The sequence below is a fragment of the Oncorhynchus nerka genome, linkage group LG24 (assembly GCF_034236695.1).
Source record: "Oncorhynchus nerka isolate Pitt River linkage group LG24, Oner_Uvic_2.0, whole genome shotgun sequence".
NCBI classification, from domain to species: Eukaryota; Metazoa; Chordata; class Actinopteri; order Salmoniformes; family Salmonidae; genus Oncorhynchus; species Oncorhynchus nerka.
The window spans coordinates 56,578,587-56,604,555 of NC_088419.1; the positions used below are offsets into that span (position 1 = coordinate 56,578,587).

At 42.9% G+C, this 25,969-nt stretch overlaps 1 protein-coding gene across 1 annotated transcript; it reads right to left on the reverse strand.

The window, feature by feature from the left end:
• Positions 1-2,057: 2,057 nt before the first annotated feature.
• Positions 2,058-23,585, reverse strand: LOC115108250 (neurturin-like). Its single transcript, XM_029632378.2, has 3 exons — positions 22,357-23,585; positions 9,113-9,356; positions 2,058-5,520 (listed from the first exon to the last, which is right to left on the reverse strand). Exons 2-3 carry the CDS (start codon positions 9,327-9,329, stop codon positions 5,090-5,092), a joined length of 648 nt encoding a protein of 215 aa, XP_029488238.1. The 5' UTR covers positions 9,330-9,356; positions 22,357-23,585; the 3' UTR covers positions 2,058-5,089.
• Positions 23,586-25,969: the final 2,384 nt, after the last annotated feature.

Here is a 25,969-nt window from a genome sequence, read left to right on the forward strand (position 1 = left end):
AGAGTCCTTCATCATACGTCCATCCTCCATCGCATCGGTTCAGCAATGGATCAAATAGCAATGGATCAAATGATGGAGAGGATGGACCGTTGGGAGAGGAGTGGTCTCCCTACTACCCCACCTACCCTCCCACCAGCAACTCTACCATCTCCTCCAGCGGGATCCGGTGCCAGCGCTCTGCTCATCACGCCTCAGAGGGAGTACGATGTAGCGGCGGCAGGGTGCGCAGGACTTTTCGCTGGAATTCCGGACCTTGGCCGTTGGAGCGGGGTGGAACGACAGGGCCCTGATAGATCATTACAGGTGTAGCCTAAGAGAGTACGTCCGCAGGGAGCTGGCTTGTCGGGACACTACGCTCAGCTTGGATGAGCTGATCGACATGTCTATCCGGCTAGACCATCTGCTGGCTGCTCGCGGGCGTTCTGAAAGTGTCCTGTCAGTTCCACCTCCTGGCCTCCCCGCTCCCATCCCGATGGAGCTAGGAGGGGCTGCGTCTAGGGAGACCGGAGGAGGATGCTCCTCCTGTACCCATTGTGGCCGGAGAGGGCACACTTCCGGTCGGTGCTGGAGGAGTCCATCTGGGAGTAGAGAGAGCAGGCAGAACAATCCTTGGTCACCCCAGGTGAGTCAGCACCACACTCTCCCAGAGCTTCCTGTTGGTCACATGTTTTTGTTAAATTGTTTCCTGAAGTTTTGCCCCTCTCTCCAGCATAAGACGCTAGTCGATTCAGGCGCAGCGGGGAATTTTATAGATCGCGGACTCGCCCAGAGGTTGAGAATTCCGTTAGTTAAGGTAGACCCCCCCCCCTTCCCCGTGCACTCCTTAGATAGTCGACCGTTAGGGTCAGGGCTGGTCAGGGAGGCCACGATTCCTCTGGAGATGATTACGCAGGGGAATCATAAGGAGCGGATTAGTCTGTTCCTTATCGATTCACCTGCGTTTCCGGTGGTGTTGGGGGTTCCCTGGCTGGCTATTCACAATCCTAAAATTTTGTGGAGACAGGGAGCTCTCCAGGGGTGGTCTGATGAGTGTTCAGGCAGGTGTTTAGGAGTTTCCATCGGTGGACAACGATGGAGAGTCCAGATCAGGTTTCCACCGTGCGCATTCCCGCCGAGTATGCCGATTTGGCTATCGCCTTCAGTAAGAAGAAGGCGACCCTATTACCACCCCATCGACAGGGGGATTTATTTCTAAAAAATATTTTAAAAAACATAATTCCACTTGGATATTAAAGGCCAGTGGCCAAAAAAAAAGACATTTAATGAATTTTAAATTCAGACTGTGACACAAAATGTGGAAAAAGTCAAGGGGTGTGAATACTTATGGAAGGCCCTGGAAGTGTAGCCCACGTACTGTATGTGATGCTGACTGGCCAAAAAGAGTATATGCCATATCATACTCTTTTTTTTGTCCAGACACCACCAGATACATGGGCCACATATAGTAAGACAGAAGGGTGCTGTTTCGCTCGCTCAGATGCTTTCTCCAGTGAGATAGTTTCAGCTACTTGTGAATTGAAGGAAAGTTGGCGGGTGCACAGTTCACTGTTCGGATGCTGGGATTATTTTGTATGAAAATGGTCACCTACTTTTTAAGTGATTTGTTTGACAATCAGATGAAAACTTCATGACTGGTTGGGTTCATGTCACATTAAAAGGTAATACACTTTTACAAGTTAAATTGCATGTCTTTACTGTAAAACCCATTTAAAAAATACATATGAGAGGGGAGAGGCCTCCAAACCACCAACCTGCCTACTGCATAGTCTGATGCATGGGCTGTAGCTTTCCTTTACTACAAATATCATTTAGTATATTTTTACTTGAAATGCAGACAAGTAGATTCAATGAGTCACGATGCTCATTCATTAGCAACAGTTATGCAATATCCTACACCACATTGCCAATGGAGAATCTGAAAAGCAGCTTCCTCTGGCATATGTGTACCATTGTGCGGGATTTAGAACCATGATTTGTTGTAACTGACCCAATAATAGATACACTCAGATCGTTCAGTGAGACTTTGTATAAGAACAACATACAACGTTATATTTTGAACACGATTAAGTTTATTCAACGGTCATAATATGTAGAATATCATACATGTAAAGTCCACTTTGGCACCAATAGTTCAATAAATAAACATATTCCTCTTTTTCGATGATGCTATCTAAATAAATAAACCATAACTTACTCTCCAATAAATATACAGGATCTATAATACAGATGCATTGCATCAACTTTACTGCAGTTGGTCAACGTAGTCCAACAATGCCAGAGCTGAAGGGTGTTGGTTGTCATTTCCCAAACGTTTCCCTCCCATTTTGAGAGGGAGTTCAAGGGAGGAAACGAGAGGAAACTAAGGAAACCTGAGGGAATTTCAACCCATAGATATACTGTATTATAGTGCTGAATAGACTTAGTAATTCGTGATGGCAAATATAAGGGTTATGAAAATATATAACGACAAATACATATAGTATATATCATCAACATTAAGACAGCAATTTGTTTTTCTAGCTGCTCTTTTCTCTTAAATTGTCATCCATTTGAAAAGGCAAAAATAAATTACTTATAATTTTTGTCCTTCAAAAAAGACTTAAAGGGATAGTTCACCCAAATTACAAAATTAAACATTGGTTTCCTTAACCTGTAAGCAGTCTATGGACAAGGTATGACAGTAATCCATGCTTTGGTTTAGTTTCCCTGGCCCTGTTTCCAAATGCTAACATTTTAGCATTTGTGGCACAAATCCCATTCAAGTCATGAGACCGATGTAAGCCGTTTTTGCGCATTATGTCCAAATAATTCGAAAGTATCTCAAATTGACTGTGAAGCTCAACAAAGCCACTTAGATGATTTGAACATGATACCTGGAAAATGCTAATATTTGTCCCATGACTTGAATGGGATTTGTGCCATTTGCATTAGGAAACATTAGGAAACAAAGGATGGATTGCCGTGCTGTCATATGTACCTTGTCCACACACTGCTTACAGGTTAAGGAAACCAGCGTGTCCTTTTGTAATTTGGGTGAACTATCCCTTTAATTATTTGATTGAGACGTCCTCAACAATGTGGACCATTGTAACATGCCAGAGATATAGTAATTTCTCTACATGCAAGGGGCAGTCTACAGCTAATCTGGACAGCAAGTGTCTGTGTACTGATTATTCAGAAAGGGAGGAATACTTTGGTTTTTAAGCACATTTAGACTTGAGGGTATTATGGTCCTGGGCTGGAGAGGCCTGTTTTCTTAGCTTAACGCCAGCATGGGCCTTTAATGAACTTTCTGCTCTAACTATATGATTGGTTTTAACTTAAGAGGTATCTCCACTGGTTTCAGACTTAAACCTTACTGTACCTCTCACTATACTATAGATGCTCAGGTGAAATATCTAATTGGGATGAAGTTACCATTTCGATGCAGCTCTCAGTCTAAAATGATTTGTTTACAGTTTTCGAGTATGAAAGATTGTTTCTGAACTCATGTCATTTGAGTTTTTTTGTCTTGCTCTTGAACCTGTTCAAGGTGTTTTACGATAAGGTTATTTATTCTAAGTATATTTGGCCACAATTAATCTAAGAGAATGATTTCTATTTTGTTTTCAAAATGACTGTTTAACGAAACACGTATTAGGCTATCAAACCTGTTATGGTAACATCACATGTGTGGTTAATTCAAAATGTCTCCAGTGTTCCCTAATCGTGTAGTGACTAAAAATAGCTGTTAGTGCTGCAGAGTGGCTTGCATTTCTCTATTTTGTGCTCAGTGCTTTTGGCCAAGTCAGTTAAAAAGGAGGTAAGTGGATTAGGGTAGTCTATTATGGGATTTGGACAAATGGTATGGATTTGTGGAGGCTAATTCAGGGTAAGACTGAAGCACAATCCCTCTCGCAGTCACGTTTACGATGCAGCAGTCACCCAGTTAATGCACCACTCTGCCGAGATGATCAAACAAGACTGCATTACTCTACCATCTAGGTTGTATTTGATGAGTTTATAGTGATCTTGCTGCAGAAGGATAGGGATTTCTGATAGCATGTTGTTTTTCTGTTGGATTTCTGTTTTCCGGGAAAGGGCTTATACAGCCATAGCCATTCCATTTGATTTACAAGCTGCTGTCATTAAGATTAAATCACCCATACAGGCTCTGTTTAGAATGCATGCAACAAGCATATGGCTGTGGTTGTTTTTCTACCCTGCAACTTCTTATGCCAATACAAGTCATTAGTGTATTTACGACTAAAATATCTTATTTCAGTCGGTTTCTAGCGATGAATACAGAGGAAGCAGTAGGAGAACATTTAACGGTTCTTTTATACTGGGTGTTTTCCATTATTGTTCGACATTAATGAGGTAGATTTTCATGGTTACTGATAAAGGCTGGAGATTTCATTATTTAGTTCATTACCGGTGATATGAAGGAACGACACACAATATATTGTGCGAAGCCATGTTTCTCCAGGCCCTCTCGTCTTTCCTAGTCTCCTGTACTGTTGTTGCTGCTCCATTGGACTTGCCTTAGTGATATCTCATGCCTTATTAATGGTGCAGATCAAGACGTTGTGGGGAAGCCTACTGTGGAAGCTTCATATTGCATTCGCTAGCTTATTCTAGTATTTTCCATGAACACACTCCTACAAACTCGTTTCTGAAAAAAAATGTACAAGTGTGGTATCAGACCAGACTGGCAATAGAGCATGCACTAGTTATACCTCAGCTGGTATTTTGTATACATGTAGGTAATGGAGCCATTGCTCCATAGTCCACAATCAAGCAGCAAATCATTGCAGTAACTGTTATTGCCCCATGATGACACATAGGTCATATAATATATTACCCTCACAACCGACAGAGAAGTATCCCATGAAAGGCAAGGAAAGCAAAACAGACGTTTGCTGATGTCTTTTAAAAACAAACACAAAATTAACCGTCTTAAATAGTAGTAGTTTAAATGTCCCTATTCCCTGGCATTGTACTGTAGGGATCGATTCTTGTGTACTCCTGTTTTTGATTTTGTAGCAGTAGTTGTTGCGTTTCCCATGTTCGACACAGTATCTGGGAAATCAAAATGGCTATAGAGGCGTTATACACAGCCACAGGCCAGAGCAGAAAAGTTATGGAGCGTCTTGTATCTGTTATTGTTGTCCAGGAAGGAAATGTCATCGTACTCCTTGGGCCGGCAGCACGGGCTCCTTTCCCTCTTCGAGATCCCTTTCCTCGTCCATTTCTTCAGTATGACGTCGTAGTTGCGTCGGCTAGCTTTACAGTTCCCGCTGCAGTACCTGAAGAGCAGCGTTTCATCACTGTGGTAGCCCAGACCCAGCTCACTGACAGTCACTTCCACCTCCCGCAGGGAACATGGCTTTGATGCTTTCTTAGCCCGTTTAGTCCTTTTGCTCTGCCTGGCCTCCTGCCTGGCCTCCTGCCTGGCCTCCTGCCGTGCCTTCTTCTCCACCAGAGTCCCGATCATCTGCTTCAGCTCCCCCTCTGTGAAGCTCTGGAACATGTGCATGACTGCAGAGAAGAGAAGAAGAGATGGTGTTAGGCTAGAGGAAGATACAACCATTAGAAACGTCCAATCAATCTGTTGAATATACAGCATGGCCTGGGAATGTCTGCGAGACCCCAGCCTCAACCATTGTCAGTTTGGAAAATTGAGAATTAAAAGATCCATACGGTTGTTGGTACAGGTTTTCAAGTCCTAGTAATGTGGCTTTGAAAACAGCTGCATCACCTGTACCTGTCAAATGTACTGGAATATGCAAGTAACTTCCAAAATAAAGGAAACACCAACATAGTGTCTTAATAGGGCGTTGGACACGAGCCGCAGGAAGCACCAGAACAGCTTCAATGTGCCCTGGCATAGATTCTACAAGTGACTGGAACTCTATTGGAGGGATGCGTCACCATTCTTACACAATATATTCCATAATTTGGTGTTTTGTTGATGGTGGTGGAAAACGCCGTCTCAGTCTCTGCTCCAGAATCTCCCATAAGTGTTCCATTGGGTTGAGGTCTGGTGACTGACACACACACACACACACACACACACACACACACACACACACACACACACACACACACACACACACACACACACTTTAAACCCCCTATGCTCCTTTGAGACCCCTCCTTTCAAAGTCACTGAGATTTTCTTTTATCCGTGGTAGCCAAAATAATGAGCAACTGGGCATTTTTATACATGACCCTAAGCATGATGGGATGTTTAAATTGCTTAATTAACTCAGGACCCACACCTGTGTGGAAGCACCTGCTTTCAATATACAGCACTTTGTATCCCTCATTTACTCATGTTTCCTTTATTTTGGCAGTAACAGTACCTGTGTAATGCTAGCTTTAGACTTCCCTCAGTTTGTAGAGATGAATTGCAAACGACTGAAACATGTTCGTCCTTTCCACTTGCACGGATCGTTGGCTTGGTGAACCACAAGTTCTCTAAAATCAGTCTCTTATCTATCATCAATGACAGGTGTGTCTAACTAAGTGATTTTTTTTTCTTCCAAAAACTGATAGTCCAAGGACCTTTTCAGAGTGGACATAGTATCTCTCATGCTGTACATGCACACATACATTGGGAGTGACATGAGCCTTTTCCAAAGTTAAAACGTTGTCAGTTGTGCAAATATTGAGCTCCAGTCCAGCTGCTAGCTATATACTTGACTGAGAAAGTCATATTTTCTGCAGAGTCCATAGAAATGGAATATCCCCTTTCAGACCATGGCAATTTGGCTGGTACACCAGTGGTTGAGTCTTTGTTGAACTATATTTGCCAAGTTTACACATGTTAAATATAAGCACATTTAACACATTAGGAGTCAATGAAACTTGTTCCCCAGATGTGTAGGAGTGGAGTGAGATGTACGTTGCGCATTGAAACGTATCCAGCGCATTTGGACACCTGATCCAGAACCTCATGCCAGAGGGATTACCAAATACCAAAACATATGCATATCAATTAAAAGGGGCGATCTGCAGTTCAAACAATCACAAAGCGTTCACCTGGCTCTGTTTTGGTAAAGAGCTGAGGGATGGGGCAGGAGAAATGTAACCACTCTTTAATTCATAGACAGAGATATGGATGCAAGGACTGACCATGAGATCAAGATGTTTTGCAGATGTACAGTATTTCTTTACAAGGACATTGTTTACAAACAATGGGGGAAAATAGGCTTATATTTGGGGTTCAACAGTTTTTATTTAACCAGGTAAGTTGACTGAGAACACATTGTCATTTACAGCAACAACCTGCGGAATAGTTACAGGGGAGATGAATGTGCCAATTGGAAGCTGGGGACGATTAGGTGGCCATGATGGTATGAGACACAGATTGGGTATTTAGCCAGGACCCCAGAGTTAACACCCCTACTCTTACAATAAGTGCCACAGGATCTTCAGAAACCACAGAGAGTCAGGACACCTGTTTAACATCCCATCTGAAAGACAGCACCCTACACAGGGCAATGTCCCCAATCACTGCCCTAGGACATTTTATTTTAGACCTGAGGAAAGGGTGCCTCCTACCGGTCCTTCAACACCACTTCCAGCAGCGCCTGATCTCCCATCCAGGAGTGACACTGCTTAGCTTCAGAAGCACGCCAGTAGTGGGATGCAGGGTGGTATGCTGCTGGCTAGTTGAACTAAGGTCATGAGGCATTTCCAAGTTATATTCTTTAAGAATCGATGGGCATATATACCATTAATTTAAAAGTCCAAAAATGTATTTAGTAATCACAGATTACCCCTTTAAAGATACTTTCAGTTATTTCCTTCACAAGAGGTTAGGATATCATGGAAAACAATGCTTTTCTGTCTGACGATTCTGTTCTACTTTGCCCCTTAGGGTCACTGTACTGTTCTCCAGTTAGATAGAGCTGTAATTAACTGTTCATTCTATCCTCTCCAGGACACAACATTTACTTAAAAGGCTCAGGGTCTTTTGCAGCGCCAGGGGGCATGTTAAATCCTAAACCCTATAAACTCAGACACTTGAAAGACATGGACAGTAATAGCCCTGTATTAGCCTGGCTCACTGACTGACACTCTGTAATCAATGGTGCTCTTGAAGCAATAACACTTCGCCGTTCTCTGCATTCACAAATGAAATTGAAAAAGGCCTTCCCAAAGTAAAGGGTTGGAAATTCGGTCATTTGTTTCGTGTGAAGATCTCCCCAGTAGCATCACAGATTAGGTGATTAGGCTAGCTGATTTTACGCTTGACCTGGCCTTGAAAATCTCTACTGGATAATCTGAATAATGGTCTGAGAGTCACACTCTGAGTCCAGGCCAGAAAAAGGACACTGGATAGAAAGTTTCGGTCTGGTAAAAAGGACTTTTAGAGAAATTCCAAATCAGTCACGCTCAGTTTCGCAGCCAACTTTCTATTCGTTTGAAAATAGTTTGACGTCAGCGGATGAGTGATAACGAGAAGCCACAGTAATGTACAGCCCAAAGCCAAAGGGACAGTGTGTACATTTTGTCTTTACACCAGGCTCTTCAACCACATGGCCAGGGATGTTAGCTCTCTAGCCTCCACTAACTCACTTAGTGGGACTATCTGAAACTCTTCTTATCCCCATCCCAACGGACATACCCCGGGACCATCACTGACATTTTACATCGCTGAATCTTTTATGTCACATTTTCTCATGAATACTGCATCCCCTCTAAAACCATATCAGGACGTTACAGGTGTTCAAAGTGCAAATGCTTCTGGGATTTTGAGATGACGCTCCAGACCTTAATGGAGTTATCTGCTCTCTGGACATCACATTTGATTTGATTACCCTGTCTGTCTGTAAGCTGCGGTTGGCAGCTATGCTGTCATGCTCTGTCAGTAGATGTACCGTGGCTTTGTCTGTAAAGGGACACTAATGGTGACCCTCAGATTGGCTGAGAATTATCCAATTTACTGTTGACACCAACACATGGGTGACAAAGCATACATTCTCTTGACTGGTCTCCACCCCGACATTTTCTTCACAGACCAATGACATCAGAGCTTTAGCAAGGGTCAATGAGAATATCCAAACCAATCAGAACATCTGGACCAAAGTAGTTAGTGACTGAAAATAACGATTTTGCTTACATTCTGTCAAAATGTTGCCAACGCCTTCCACCGACCGCGCTTTGCGATGACGGCCGCCGATCAGGGAGGAGTTGGAGGACAAGGACGTCCGAGACGAAGACGTGTACCAGGAGGGGATGTGATGCGGCGGCGTGGGAACCATGATTCGAGTGAGGAAGAGGGACAGTGCTGCTCCACAGAGAGTCAAGGCGATGGCGACGCACTTCCATAACTTCATCTTAGAATAAGTAGGAGCATTGACACTCTGAAAGACAAGGAACCACAAGGAAAGAAGTTAAGAGGAATGTTTTCAATGCAACACCGGACATCATAAAATGATGTTCGGTGTTGAACTTCATGCAATTGATGACATATTACAGTATGTTTCACAGTCCCACTACCATAAACAGTGGAACGAGCCTCTCATTATTAGTGGTCTTCATTTCAACAGATCTTATTCTCAAGATGTCATCTGAAGTATTTTTGCCTTCAACAAAATGTGTTGTCCCTCTGCTGAGGCCATTCTGCAGTGGCTCTTTTACAGGTGTGGATTGTTAAGTGTGGTTTTCTAAGTGTGGTTTAGCCCAGATAAAAATAGGTATTTCAATCCCGGCAACCCATGCAAGAGGTTCCCCGATCACCTTTATTTTTTGTTTGTACCTTTCAGTTAATCAAAAGTGAACAGGGAATTGCAGTCAGCATACAGCTCTGTGAGGGAGGTTACACAAGCTGACCAATGGGATACTATTGTGAGTCTATTGTGAGCATGGATGGGATACTATATTGTGAACATGGATGGGATACTATATTGTGAGCATGGATGGGATACTATATTGTGAGCATGGATGGGATACTATATTGTGAGCATGGATGGGATACTATATTGTGAGCATGGATGGGATACTATATTGTGAGCATGGATGGGATACTATATTGTGAGCATGGATGGGATACTATATTGTGAGCATGGATGGGATACTATATTGTGAGCATGGATGGGATTCTATATTGTGAGCATGGGATGGGATACTATATTGTGAGCATGGATGGGATTCTATATTGTGAGCATGGATCGGATACTCCTTTGGCATCATGTCAAGTCCCAGATGAAAAGTCTATTACCATAGTAGCCTCCAGAAATCTCTCAATTCCACAGCAAGATTTATCTTGTTCCGGTTGTCGTCTCCATTTCGCAGGACAGAGACATGTCGGGTATGTCTGTGTTTGAATGTACAGAAGTTGTCATGTAAGCCAGCCTTGCATTAGTTTACAGAAGATACTTCTCGCCGTCACAAGAAACACGTAAATATGTAACCTTGAAACCCCGGCCAAAGAAGAAAATTGCACAATTGTTCCTTGAAAGATCTGAGCGATAATGAATTTCCACAATCTTCTAGTTGGCTTTGCTTGAGGGCTTGGCTGCGTAGAAATGGTTTAAACTGAACTATGCAGCAAGAGATTTTGTTTTCATTATTTATCTCTCAAGAGTGTTTTATTGGCTTCACAGTTTGATTTAGGCTCCCATTGTTGTGGTATCTCTCAACGATGCCTCTGTGTGTAAGCAATTCTTGTCTCACAACCATAAATGATGTTCTGCGGTAACTATCCTGAAAGCTCTTTTAAGTGTTTGGTGTTGTGTTGCATGCTTCCATACTGTGATTGGTCTGCGTTGAATTATAACCCCTTCGGCTTTAGAACATTCGCCATAATATTTTTTTGCACAACTACAGAAAGCATTTGCAAACCCTTCGACCCTACTGTTCACAGTAGGAGGGTTTTCGAGTTCTTTCTGTTGTTGTGCAAAAAAATATTATGGCTAATGTTCTAGAAGCTTACTGCTAATCAATACCATCACATGTCAATCTTAGCAGTCATTTTCATAATTGGAATCTTTACACTAATTGTCAGTGTAGACAAAAGGAGTGATAAGCCCTGGTTCCTAAATAGGTTAAAATCCTCTTCCAGTATGGTTCCAGACTTCAAAGCCCCTTGTCCCCACAAGGTCAAATTATATTTCTAGTGGGGTTAAGGTTAGAATTAGTGTTAGGGTTAGAATTAGGTTTAGGAGCTAGAGTTAATTTTAGGGTTAAGGTTAGGAGCTAGGGTTAGGTTTAGGTTCTTGGGTTAAGGTTAGGGTTAGGGTAGGGGTTAGGGAAAATAGGATTTTGAATGGGACTGAATTGTGTGTCCCTACAAGGTGTGTGTGTGTGTGTGTGTGTGGTTGTTTGTGGGCTCGAGCGCCTGTGTGTGTAAATGTTCTTCCATGCAAATACATGTGAGACATGGCGGGGTGCAAAACATTTCTCCAGATCAGGAAATGGTGAACTGACAGTGGCTGAGGACATATCCAGACCAGCTCTGTCAAAGTGTTTTGCAAGACAGGGGGTGAGTGCTTTGGCCTCTGTAGGGGCTTCGTCAGGGTCTGTCTTTCTGGTCTTCTCTGTAGTGTGGCACGCTAGGAGTGAAAACGTGCTTGGAGAAATGAAAAGAATGCAGGCCTCCTGTCAATACGCACTGGTTATTTGCCTTTTAGTCAGAGACACTACCCACTGGGACCAGCGAATGTCTTTGAAACGTCACTTATGGTTTACTGCCTTGTCAACAGAAGCCTCCTGTTGTGGAGTATTTTTGTTTGAGTCAGGTACTACCAGTCCCATAAATGTGCCCCATTGTCTCCTCATGATTAAAGGCAGTCGCAAACTATCCAGTTGAAACCTGTGGCGCAGTTTCGTGCATATATTGTGACGACATTCTGTGCGTTATTCTTTCGTTTTGGTTCGTGCGCACACCAGAAAATGTAGGCGAGCACAGTCATTTGCTTACGCCTAGCCGAGTTCTGCTAGGAGCAAACAGAATCTAGTCTGCAGTCGCCTTTGCAAAGCACGCGATAAAGGATTACTCACTATATGTACGGCACTGTATTGCCAGTTTGGTACTCAGTGAAAGGCATTCAAACAACACAAACGGTTCCTATTCATTTTCATCCATACCACACTACTATATTGTAGGCCCTTACTATGCTAATTCAAAATACAAATGGCCTTAACGACTCTGTATTACCTCCCTGAATAAAACCCATTTGAGTGGATGGCATGTCAATTTCCAGCAGAAACATGCTTTGAGGTTTAACACCAAATTAATTGCAAATGAATTACGTGGCATTCATTTCTTATTACATGAAATTGTAGCTACAGATTCCTTTTCGAGTCGCTCATTTGCTTGTGTGTCTCTGTACATCACTGAGACACAGTAAAAGGTGTGGTAAAGCTAAATGTTTCCTCTGGGATCTCTGTACAACAGAAGCATTACCTCCATATTGTGGTTGACTTACAGGCCTCAATGGGAGAAAGGGTCTTAATCCAGACCAGTAGTGGTGCGTGGGTAAAATCAGTGGGAAAGCCAAGCCAGGAAAAAATCTATTTTACCACCTATGTGATATTGTTGCTTTCTCTATAACCTGCTAGTTCTTCTGCCTTGCCACCATCATATATAGGCCTAAGGCTAAAACAATAAGAAGACACAGTGGCAGAATAAATTCAACCACACCTTTGTTTCATCACAAAACCGGAGGACAACATCTCTCTGATGAAGTCCACAGAGTATTTTGCATGTAACAAACAGCATGGTCAAGGAAGTTCATGTTTCCGACATTTTCGGACTACTATACAAAACAACAATTTAGTCCAATCAATGTAAGCTAAATATGATGTGGCTGTCCATGGTTCTGATTTCTCTCTCTGTGTGTGAGTGTGTGTGTGTGTGTGTGTGTGTGTGTGTGTGTGTGTGTGTGTGTGTGTGTGTGTGTGTGTGTGTGTGTGTGTGTAAGTAGAAAGAACATGTTGACTTACCCTACTTGTAAAGAAATACCAATGCCATCCTCCTCTCTTTCATGTTGACGAACCGGTCTATGACTCTGTCATACAGTACACACTTTTATGTTTTGTTGTCCTAGACTACCTGGCTAAAATACTTGCCTGCTAGCCTGACTTCCTTTCATGTGCAATGTTAGCTAGCCTTCTTCAACATTAGCCTTCTACAACTAGCTACATATTGAACTTCCATCCTCGCAGGCCAGGGGCACAATGTCTGAATTTATGGTTGGATCCAGAATCGCCCTTGTAAGCATTGGCCAGTACGGAAAATTAAGTAAAACTACAAGTCCAAATCCCTATCTCCATCCATAGCTAATTTAGAAAAGAGACCATTTTAGCTAGCTAGCTATCCACCAGAAAACAACGAGATGTTTCTGTCAATGACGTATTGCACTTCATGGGATGTGATTGGAGGGAAGCCAATGACAAACTTTTTTTCTTCACCAGTACCTTTCACAGTTGAGCTCACCCATTGCTGATAGGCTATTATGTTATACTTTTTTTATCAAGGGAGGCCAAATGCTCACTGGCTTCCCTTGTATTCAATGCTACCGGCGGCAACAATATCATAAGCTTTTTGACCAGACAGCATCATATCGATTGCCTACACATACAGAGACAGGGGGGTGCTCGTTCACTCGCTTGGATGCTATCTCCGGTGAGATACATTCAACCTCTTGCGAATTGAAGGAGAATGAAACACAGAGAGACTAAATCATTTTTTCTCTTTTCTTGGTAATTTTTTGGGGGTAACCTGGCTTCTCTTGGCATCCACAATTAAACACCAGTGATCCAGACACTAAATCATATCAGCTTTTGTGCAGTTTAAGTGGTGTACAGATGTATGATCTTAATTTGATCACCCTTTTGCAGGAGAACTTCCCTGCAATGCAGGAAATGTAAAACTTGTAGTGTATTTGATGTTTAAAAAGGCGTCTGAAGTTGGTAATTTCCACAATTTCAGACTTGATTTTCCCTTAAAAATATATCAACCCCTAAAAAAATGGCCTGTTAATTATAATCCATATAATAATTCCCATTTCCTGTTGCTGCATACCACTGCTGGCTTGCATCTGAAGCTAAGCAGGGTTGTTCCTGGTTGGTCTCTGGATAGGAGACCAGATGCTGCTGGAAGTGGTATTGGAAGAAGTCTGTAGGAGGTGCTCTTTCCTCCGGTCTAAAACAAATATCCCAAGGCCCGAGGGCAGGGATTGGGGACATTGTCCTGTGTAGGGTGCTGTCGTTTGGATGGGACTTTAAATGGGGTTCCTGACTCTCTATGGTCACTAAAGATCCCATGGCACTTATTGTAAGAGTAGGGGTGTTAACCCCGGTGTCCTGGCTAAATTCCCAATCTGGCCCTCATAGCATCATTTCCACCTAATCATCCCCAGCTTCTAATTGGCTCATTCATCTCCACTGTAACTATTCCCCAGGTCATTTGTGTAAATTACCTGATCAAATAAAAAATATTATTTTCCTGCTGTAGCAAACTGGCTCCCCATTGTGCTTTGCAAAGTGTGATGTCATCTTGGCCCTCAGAGTCTATTTTTTTTCTAATGTCTTTCTTGACCTCCAATGCTCTATCAGATCCAGCATGGGGCTTCTTTTGTGTCTTCTCTGTTCTGTCTCTATCTCCTGACTCCACAGGACTATGTTTTAATCCTTCATTCACTCTTCAATGGAGATTAGCCAGAGTAGAGAATTTCCTCAGGTAATATTCTCAGACTTTTGCATTCATTACAGAGGAGTGTGCCAGCCTCTGTGAAAGATGACTTTTTAAAGGTTGGATGTCTTTGTCATGTAAATAACTTCTTATATCTGCAAATTGTGCATAAACTTCAGCTGTGTGTGTGTGTGTGTGTGTGTGTGTGGTGTGTGTGTGTGTGTGTGTGTGGGGGGGGGGGGTTTATACAGTATGTGTGCATGGATTTTTGTTTATCTTCAGTCTCTTACCATGCATTTTTCATCAACAAGCCTAAAAGAAAATGCATTCTTTTCTCATGATGCACATTTGTATATCTTTTGGAAAACAACTAGGATCATAATTCATAGACCACTTATCCAAGAACAGCACACCCTCTCCCTTCATAAGAAGACAATTCAATTCACATAGGACATTTTGGGAAAGAAGCTGTAAATTGAAATGTCAGGTTTTATACATATCTATTCCAAACTCAAAGGAAATGAAATCAATTCACTTTATGCGTATTTATAGAATAACTCTAAACAAACTCAAATAAACCAAATTCTTCTTATTCCTATTGTCAAGTAGGTCCTTCACTTTTGGTAAAGATCCACAATGTAGTTCCAAGGCCACTCTTCCTCTGTAGGCGTTCTCAGGCCTCAACAACAATAGAGAGACGAATTCAGCCCATCTGTCTGTCTTGTTTTGTGTTTACGTTCTGTAATCACTTGAGTAAAAATACATGGAGACGTGATAAAGTGGGGTCTTTCAGTAACCAATAAACAAGTGCAAGAGGGAAGTAAATCACAAATGGGAGTTGTCCATACATGCAACCTTACATCATCAACTCAACTCTACAATGATCTCTCACAACAACAACAAAAAACTATTCAGAATTTATATTCAGAAAGATTACCTTATATTTTAAATTCTAGGACATTGATGAGCACGTGCCATGCTCTTGGTAGAGATAAAAACACAATCTGCTGTTTAGCACTTTACAAATCAGGATTAATTCTGTTGAGTTGGATCACTGTGAATGTGAACACTGTTTGGGTTTACTACTAGACTCTATGCCATGGATCAATTGCAGTATTATAAGGAAATGTATAAAAAGTAGGAACATTCCAAGTGCTACAAGAGAATCAAATGTACATCCACAGTGAGGTCCACAAGCTTTGGTCATTTAAGGGTTAAGTGTTTGGAGGAGGTGAAGGCATGTGCTATATAAAGGGCCCTCAGGTGCAGTCCATTACTTGACACACAATGTTCAGGTTTTTACAGCAATGTCAATGGCTGCAAGCCTCTACAGAAGCACAATCACTTAGCTCAAAGGTCCCTCCGTAACCAACCGTCCTGAGAAAGGCACCAAAACGCAAGCCAAAAAGACTCAAACTCGACCCACTACACCGAGAACATCACAGCAGGAGCAAAGAAAAGCGATACAGTACCTACATTTTCTCTTCCCAAGCAGAGGAGAAGGCTTGGGCTGAATTCCTAATGGTCTACGTTATTGTACGGTCAGATGTCTTCAAGGCCAAACGGCAGGGCAGCAGCCAGGGAGGACTATAGAGAGCAGCATGGCTCCTAAGATCAGGCGTGGATTAGCGCTGCTAATGCCTCCCAGTTTATCTCCATCACGTGGGCTGCGATTTACCCAGCCTGGCTGAAGGGAGTCACCGCCTGGAGGTGTGGGGATGGCCGTGAGGGGTAATCTGTTTACCACCACCATGAGCCTCATCTGCAGGATTCAGAGAGCACTCCACTACTCATGCTGAAGGAGTCAGTAACTATAGTATGGTCCTCCATTGGGATGGTCAGACTCAGGATGAGACACACACACACACACACAACAATCTCGAAACCCCCAAATCCTCTCTCTGACAAGGGTATGGATAACTGGTTTCCATGATGTAAGATACTATTAATGCAATTCAGTCACCGCATTATATCTACACATTGGTGCTTCTGCCAGAGAACAGAGAGGGTTAAAGGTACTTTGTCAGTATTAAAGGGGGCAGATCCTGACTGCTTTGAGACATGTCGAAAGAGGACTAGATGGAGGGCACTGACCACAGTTCCCATTATGTGTGGTGCAGATCAGGGGAAATACTAGTAGGCTCCCCAGCTAAATAAAGGAACCTCTGGTTGGTTTAGTTCACAATGTGGAGGCTCCTCAGAGGAGGAAGGGTAGGACCAGAATTTCAGAAAAATAAATATAACGATACTAAATATATTCACAGGTCACCAAATAACTGATTAAAACACAATGTTTTGCAATGAAGGTCAACAGAAGCCTACCCCTAAGGGTAGCACCATTGTGTAGCCGGATGACAGCAATTTTCCATCCTCCTCTGGGTACATTGACTTCAATGCAAAACCTAGGAGGCTCATGGTTCTCACCCCCTTCTATAGATTTACACAGTAATTATGACGACTTCTGGAGGACGTCCTCCAACCTATCAGAGCTCTTGAAGTATGAACTGACATGTTGTCCATCCAATCAAAGGATCAGATAATTCATATAGTACTGAAAGCATATGCAACAGCAAGCTAGCACTGCAGTGTATAAAATGTGGTGAGTAGTTGACTCAATGAGAGAGAGACAATAATTGAACAGTTTTAAATTTGAAGAGGAGAGAGAGAGAGAGCTAGCTATATTTTGTTGTATTTTGTTTCTTCTCAGTTTACCTTTCACTTACTTAGCTAATGCAGCTGTTTTAGCCTACTCAACAAGCTGACTCAGAGAGGAATGTTATTTATTTTAGCTAGCTGGCTAAGGCTATCCAACACAGAAACTCTTCCAAGTCAAGATAAGCTTTCGGTTTTATTCATTTATTGGAACCCGGGCCCGCTGGTGTAACTGCTAAACTGCTTACTTTACACTGTACTGCGTGATTGGACACATGGATTGAATTTTGGGTTTACTAACATGTTAGTTCTAGTTTGTTGACTATAAAGTTAATATGGTGACAATGATGTAGACTGTGTAGCGGTTTGCGGTTATGGTATGAAGATTTGGCTTGGAGAGATTTTTGCGCCTGGTGACAGACAGCTGTTGTGTTGTGCACTGAAGTTCACAAGGGAAGCGAAAAGGTGAGAGGAGGAGAGCACATAGATGTGAGAAGGAATTATACAACAAGCAAAGTGATGATGCTGTAAGTGGCTGCTATGAAAGTGAACTGTGTGTGAGGGGATCAGGGGTGTATTCATTCCGCCGATTCTGTTGCAAAATGTTTCTTAAACGGAAGCAAGCGGAACAAAACGAGGAGGACCTATCTGAATTTGTTCGAAAGAAACTCTCATTTTGGACTAATGAGTACACCCCAGATCAGCTATATGCAGGCAAGAGTGTGTGAGGTAGTACTCCAATTTGTCTCTAGACCTGTGCACCTACATTATACATTTTTTTATGCTAGGTTGTAGCAACCTCGTGATGGGTAAAGGGCAAATTGTAGCACCATGTAGTAGCCTAAACCTATTGATGTTACATTGAGCTTACATTGATTAGATAACATCTTCACGGAGGAACCTCTGTTACTGTGCCATACTGTGGTTGGAATGGTTGTTTCAATAACACTATCAGTTTAGTTCCCTTCCTGATTTTACAATTAGGCAATGTAACATTTACATTGACGCTGGAGCTGGAGGCTGATATTGTTGTTCATCATGACCACCAGGTGTTTTATGTGACCTGAGATTCAAAGACATACATTTTTTAAAAACATTTTTAAATGTAACCTTTATTTAACTAGGCTGAAGTGTTTTTTGATGAGCAGGGGTGACTTCTGCCCCGAGACCAATAGATCCCAGTTCATTTGTGGTTTCATTGTGATGACCTCACAAATGAGATGTGGCCTACGCCCCGTCATGGGTTGCAGAGGGCGTACTCCTGACTCACTCAAACACTCACTCCTCTGGGCTACCCTACATGCTGGCCCAGGGTTCTGAATCTCTTGGAGAGTACAAGCGGGACTAATACAAATACAAATGACGAAAAGTTTGGCTTCCAGCAAAGTAATCCTTTTCAGATGCAGTCTCCCAAGTGGAGGTGAAAGATCAGTGGATATGGGCAGTAAATATCGCTCATTTCCCCCTTTACACAATACATGGCCTCAGGACAGATGCCAACTATATATTACATTTTTTGACATCTTTTTTTCTCTCAATTCCATTCAATTCCATTCACGTTGTAGGTGTGGCTGCGCTGTCGTAACACATTCAGACCACATTCAGACCACTCAGTAATAGTTTTGTTTCTCTTACTAGCAGATATGCTGAGGGAATTGCCATTCTCACAGTATTGTTGTGTTATGATGTAGTTTATTGTGTTTTAACGCCTTGCCATTTTGTTTTTCCTTTCAGCAAAGCACTAGCAGGCAAGTTGTAAACACACGAATGCATGGTCATTTTGCTCAAGTCTATTCAAAACTATTCAAAAACTCAAGTCAAAACCCATTGCCATCTCAAGTATTGTTAGGCTATATTAATATTCTTTATTTTCCTTTTAGTGATAGATGTGTAAAGTGTGTAGAATATACACTGGCAATATTTATTTAAACTATTGTATTTTCTAATACTGTAAATATATCTCCCACTCAGCTAAAGCAACAGCAACTGTCTACTGAGCTCTCTAGTCATATTTTATCTTACTACTGCAGCAATTATTTAAACAATCCAAACTGAACAATCTGTACTGTATTGATACACCAATGCACATCCTAATCTGCACCAATGCAATACACCAATTAATATCTCCATCTGAAATGTCCTCAGACGCGTATTACATTTCAGAGAAGGTGACCATTCAAGATGGCATGCAGGTTGAAAGTGAAGGGGGGATTCAAGGACATGTTGTTATCTCAATGTTCAATCTGTCTAGAAAAACGAATCAATAAACTGTTCAATCTACCATAAGAGCCAGGGGTCTGAATCGCTTGGTTAGTTCAATTTCTCATCTCAAACTCTACTACTCTGTCTCCTCCCACCCTCGACCAACGCAACCTTAGCTTCTCTCCTGCTTCCTAGAAGTCACTCAGGGAGGTATTTCATTAATTCCTCCCTGGTGTTGAGGAAATACCTCTCCACCTGCACTCAAGACAGCGGTCATCAGCCCCCTTCTACAGAAGCCCAACCTGGACCCGGATGTTCTGGCCAATTATAGGGTACAGGTGGATCCGTGAACACCTCTAGTTGGCACCCCTCTCCAGGTCCAGCACTCGCCCATAACCCACCTCACCATTGCAGGCCAGAACATCCCTCTCTCATCTTCAATCTCCAATCTGAGTGTTAACTCCTCTGTGACCTTCGATGATCACTTCAAACAGCTGTGCAAAGCATAATTCTGTCGCATCAAAAACATTGCCAAACTCTGTCCCACTCTTACTCAGTCTGATGTAGATAAGCTCAACCATGCATTTGGCTCCTCAAGGCTGGACTATTGCAAAGCACTCTATTCAGGATCCCTGGCAGGAAGCTCTAGACTCTCCAGTACATTAAAAACAATGCTGCCAGGATCCCGATGAGCGTGAGTAAGCCTGAACACATAACCACCATACTGGGATCTCTGCTCTGGCTCCGTGTCTCACTCAGAATCAAATTCAAAACCCTCTTGCTGACATTCCAGTGCACCCATCCTTACCTCAAAGACCCGCTGCTATCCCAGAACCCCACCCACAACTTCTAGTCGAGCGATAGCCTTCTCAACGTCCCCAGGACCAAGCTCTGCTCAATGGGGGGCAGGCTTTCTGCTTGACCACCACCCCGTCTCTGGAATGCACTCCCGGACCACCTGAATGGCCTAAAAAACATCAACTTCAGGAAGGCCTTCTGGTAGTTATAGCTGTGTTCCTTGTTGTCCTTGTCCCTTGTAGACTCACCTGTGCTCCTTGTTGTCCTTGTCCCTTGTAGAGTCACCTGTGTTCTTTGTGTGAGTGGCCCTGTCTAGTTATGGCCATTCTCTTGTCTACATCTTTTGTTTTCATTTATTTGAATGCATAGTAAATGCACTTTGAAATGGTTTTTCAATGAAAAGCGTGTTATAAATTCTATGCATTATTATAATTGTTATTAAGGCAACGCTTCCATACTGTAAAGGCTGTACTGTAAACACTATAGGTATTTAGTGCCCTACACGAATGGCACCATTAAGTCATACAGCACACTATTTTCATCTCAAACGGAAGAGAAAGGCCTATGAATTGGAGCCTGTTACTAAAATAAACTCAGCCTCAAGCCGTGACCTTGAATCAACGTAAATAGTTTTTAGATTTGTTTATCTTAGCAATAGATCGAGGCTACTAAAATGTACTCCCGCTTATGGCCGGTGCATTTGTCTATGTAAGGTGTCCATTTAGGCCTATACTATAGCCTATATGCCCGATACATTGCTAGGTTAAGCTTCCAGACCATGTATGTTGTTTAGTTTTGCGGAAGACTGATGATATTGCATTGTATAACATATGATACAATACCATAGTATTTGGAAGTGTGGTTAGTATTTGGAAGTATAGTTAGTACTAGAGTCATATCTCAAAAAGAGTCATCACCTATTGCAGGAGCTTCTGCCTTCGCCACAGAAGTGGAAAAGATGGAAAAGCGTTTATTTTGTCTGCAAATTATATCACAGCTGGAAGATACATTTGAGAGACAAGTGAACAGGCTCATATCTGCTCCGTCTCTAACAAACAAATCAATACATCTATAAGCACAACTGGTCCTAAACATGACTGACCATCGATGCTACCAAAGTTGATGTGATGTTGACTGGCTACAAACATACGTAGACTGTAATGTCGGCAATGTCCTTTAAGTTATCTGGTAAGCATGGGCTTGACTTATTCCCTGTCGGTTTCGCATGGGTGGATTTCAGCTATGTTGGTGCACTTCCTACACAATGTAGGTCTTCCTCTTCCCTCAACATAGTGTTGCAACATGTGTTTGAGACAAGGGGGAGGCACTCATTTCCCATTGACTTATTATTGGGTTAATCCAATATGACCAGATTCAATAGCTTCTAACCCAGACAAAGTCCTTCACATGCCTCCCCCGTTACTTCGCATGCCAGTCATAATGTGTAATCAGTGGAGGCAGCTTAATAATAATGGCCGAGAACAGAGTGAATGGAATGGCATCAACCACGTTTGATGTATTTGATACCATTCCACTCCAGCCATTAACACGAGCTCGTCCTCCCCTGAGATTGTAATACATTCAGCTCTATGCTCGTGTATCAATCGTATGTCAATCGTTGTTGATCTGACCATGTTGTCCTCACAGACGGCCTCAGAATATCTCCCTAAGCAGCTGGCTACTAATACAAGTGAGATTTCAGTTCCTTGCCCATTGACTTTCACAATGTTGTCTTAAAGTATCTTTCTGAGGTTGAATTAAGTTTTTATAAGGGTTGCCCTTTCCAATTGTTTTCTGGGACAGAAAATACAGCCAGCAGAGTTGTTTGGGGATTTACTTTATGATACTATGATGTTGGTCAGACATGTACAGGTCTGCTAAGCAGGACAGAACCAAACCAATTTTGAAACTGCAGCACTAACAATAGCTTCTGGGACAGTGATTTGAACATGGCCACTTAGCACCTTACTTCTGTTGGTCCACTCATGTTTAAATTAAACACTTAACAGTGATTACCGTCCTCCCACCTAAGCCCCAAGCTTAATCAGACAAAAGAGGATACCGCGTGTCCTTACCGTTCGCCCGGCTTATCCAGACTCGTCTGCGTGTCTAACTCTTCGCTTGACCTCCGCTCAGGCGAGGCAGAGTAGAGGAGAGAGTCGTAGCAGCTCTCCCTTCAGCCCAGTGGTCAAGCAGTCCAACTCGGTGGTCAGAATCAAAGAGTAGCGGGGCTTTCCCTCAGGACTACCAGGCTGCTGCTGCGTCTGTGCATCTGCTGAAGACCGTCGTCACACATCCAGAGGCTCCGCTGGCGGAGGAAGAAGCCCAGAATCCCCATAGTTTTACCTCCAGGTGCTCAGAGTGCCTTAGTAAAGCCAAGGTGTTAGGTCAGATATAGTCTTGTAAAGGTATAAAACACAATGCCCTGAGGTGTAGAGTTGTTTCCTCCAGATGACTCTTCCCCCTTCACACACAGCCAGACTGTCAGATATGCTGAAGGAGACCTGACAGACTCCCCGAGAGAGAACCAGCCCTGGAAATCCAGCACCTCTTATGGTAATAAATAATCAGCCCACAGCTCCCAGACACCAACACTGTGTTTCAAAGAAAAGCAAATGTGGAAAACAACATCAATTCTCTCGAAATCTCCTGCAGTGCGTTGTTAAATAAACATCATGTTATTTACGCAGGACTGAAATATGGTCAAATCTCACGAGAGTACTTTTTTTTAAACTCCAAGATCCAGATGAGTTCAGTCTGTCCATTTCCCTATGTTTAGATTATAGCACAACAATCTCTGAACAACACGAGATGTTCAAAGAGAGCTCGATTTCTTCAACACTGCAGAAAAGTGAGGGAAAAGAGGATCATAATTGATTAATGATACGCTCTTCCAGACCTCTTAATGTTAGTATAGGTTTTCCAGTAAACCTCCAAAAGTTTTCCATTCATATGAAACATCAATGAAGGTTGAAACAAATATTGTATCAATGTGCGTCATGAAAGGTGTATCCTCCTTTGGGTCCTTGAGAGTTAATTCCAGCTCCGTCCTCACTCACAGACAGAGAGAGAGAGAATAACTCCAGTGTTGAATCTCGGCGCTCCAGTGATGGAAACTTCAGAGATACCGAGTGTCAGAGATACTGAGTGCCCGACTAAGTGGGAGCCCCGCTGATTGTAAGTGTGGCAGCTGCTACATGTCAATCACAGAGAGAGAGAGAAACAGGCAGACACTGAAGCAATGTTCCTTCTGGAAAAGTTCAAAGTATCCTCTTTTGTTGATGTACAGTGTAATGTAGTAGTACTCTCCTGCTTGGCTCGAGCCTGCTCCTATCAGAGCGCCCAGCTTTAGACTGTTTAGAGGGATGGGAGCGCAGGATGGACAGAGGGGGGAGCTAAGTGCAACAAGCGGGGTGAGGGATTGAATGGCCTCATCACTATTTTGACCCCCCCCTCAGCCTCCTCCTTTCCTCCCTTCCCATTCCAGACATAAATACAAACGTGCATGCACGCGCACCCACACACGCTAGCTCCACCTCTCCAGAGCTCAGGCCAGTGGCAGACTCGAGTCAAATCAAAAGACTCTGGCTTGGAATATCTCTGGACTGCAGTTGATGTGTATGTGTGTGTGTGTGTGTGTCTGTCTGTGTGTGTGTCTGTGTATGTACGTGTCTGTGTGTGTGTGTCTGTGTGTGTGTGTCTGTCTGTGTGTCTGTGTGTGTGTGTGTCTGTCTGTCTGTGTGTATCTGTGTCTGTGTCTGTCTGTCTGTCTGTCTGTCTGTCTGTGTGTGTGTGTGTGTGTGTGTGTTTGTGTCTCTGTCTGTGTGTGTGTCTGTGTCTCTGTCTGTGTGTGTGTGTCTGTCTGTGTATGTGTTTGTGTCTCTGTGTCTGTCTGTGTGTGTGTGTCTGTGTATGTCTGTGTGTGTGTCTGTGTGTGTACGTGTCTGTGTGTGTGTGTGTGTCTGTCTGTGCCTGTCTGTGTTTGTGTGTTTGTGCGTATTTGTGTGTATCTGTGTCTGTGTGTGTGTGTGTCTGTCTGTCTGTCTGTCTGTCTGTCTGTCTGTGTGTGTGTCTGTGTGTGTGTGTCTGTGTCTGTCTGTCTGTCTGTGTGTGTGTGTGTGTGTCTGTGTCTCTGTCTGTGTGTGTGTGTGTCTGTCTGTATGTGTGTGTGTGTTTGTGTCTCTGTGTCTGTCTGTGTGTGTGTGTGTGTTTGTGTCTCTGTGTCTATCTGTGTGTGTGTCTCACACTATCTGTGTGTTTGTGGGTGTCTGTATGTGTGTGTCTGTCTCTGTGTCTGTCTGTCTGTCTGTGTGTGTGTCTGTCTGTGTCGGTGTCGGTGTCTGTGTGTGTCAGTGTGCGTGTGACAGACAGACAGAGACAGATTTGATCATTTAAAATACAATACAACCACACGTGGATAATGCATGTAAAATCGAGGACGACACAAAACAGTTTGACAAAAAATGTCTGTTGTGGTCTTCTTAAATAAATGGTTCAAAAAGTAACAATCATAACATAACAGACCAGACTACCAGACACAGTTGGGTTACACACACACTGCATACGGAAAGTATTCAGACCCCTTCTCTTTTTCCACATTTTGTTGCGTTACAGCCTTATTCTATAATTGATACAATAATTTTGTCCCTCATCAATCTACACACAATACCCCATAAATGACAACTGTGAAAATCAGGGTTTTTTCGATTTTTTTGCAAATGTATTAAAAATGAAATACCTTATTTGCAGAAGTATTCAGACCCTTTGCTATGAGACTTGAAATTGAGCTCAGGTGGATCCTGTTTTCATCGATCATCATTTAGATGTTTTTTCAACTTGATTGTAGTCCACAAGTGGTAAATTAAATTGATTGGATTTGGAAAGGTACACACCTGTCTATATAAGGTCCCACAGTTGACAGTGCATGTCAGAGTAAAAACTAAGCCATGAGGTCGAAGGAATTGTCTGTAGAGCTCCGAGACAGGATTGTGTCGAGGCACAGATCTGGGGAAGGGTACCAAAAAATGTCTGCAGCATTGAAGGTCACCAAGAACACAGTGGCCTCCATCATTCTTAAATGGAAGAAGTTTGGAACCACCTAGACTCTTCCTAGAGATGGCCGCCCGGCCAAACTGAGCAATCGGGGGAGAAGGGCCTTGGTCAGGGAGATGACCAAGAACCCGATGTTCACTCTGACAGAGCTCCAGAGTTCCTCTGTGGAGATGGGAGAACCTTCCAGAAGATCAACCATCTCTGCAGCACTCGATCAATCAGGCCTTTATGGTAGAGTGGCCAGACGGAAGTCACTCCTCAGTAAAAGGCACATGACAGTCCACACCTAAAGGACTCTCAGACCATGAGAAACAAGATTCTCTGCTCTGATGAAATGAAGATTGAACTCTTTGGCCTGAATGCCAATCTTCACGTCTGGAGGAAACCTGGCACCATCCCTATGGTGAAGCATGGTGGTGGCAGCATCATGCTGTGGGAATTTTTTTTTAGGCAGGGATTGGGAGACTAGTCAGGATCAAGGGAAATATGAACGGAGTAAAGTACAGAGAGATCTTTGATTAAAAACTGCTCCAGAGTGCACAGGACCTCAGACTGGGGCGAAAGTTCACCTTCCAACAGGACAACAACCCTAAGCACACAGCCAAGACAACGCAGGTTTGGCTTCGGGACAAGTCT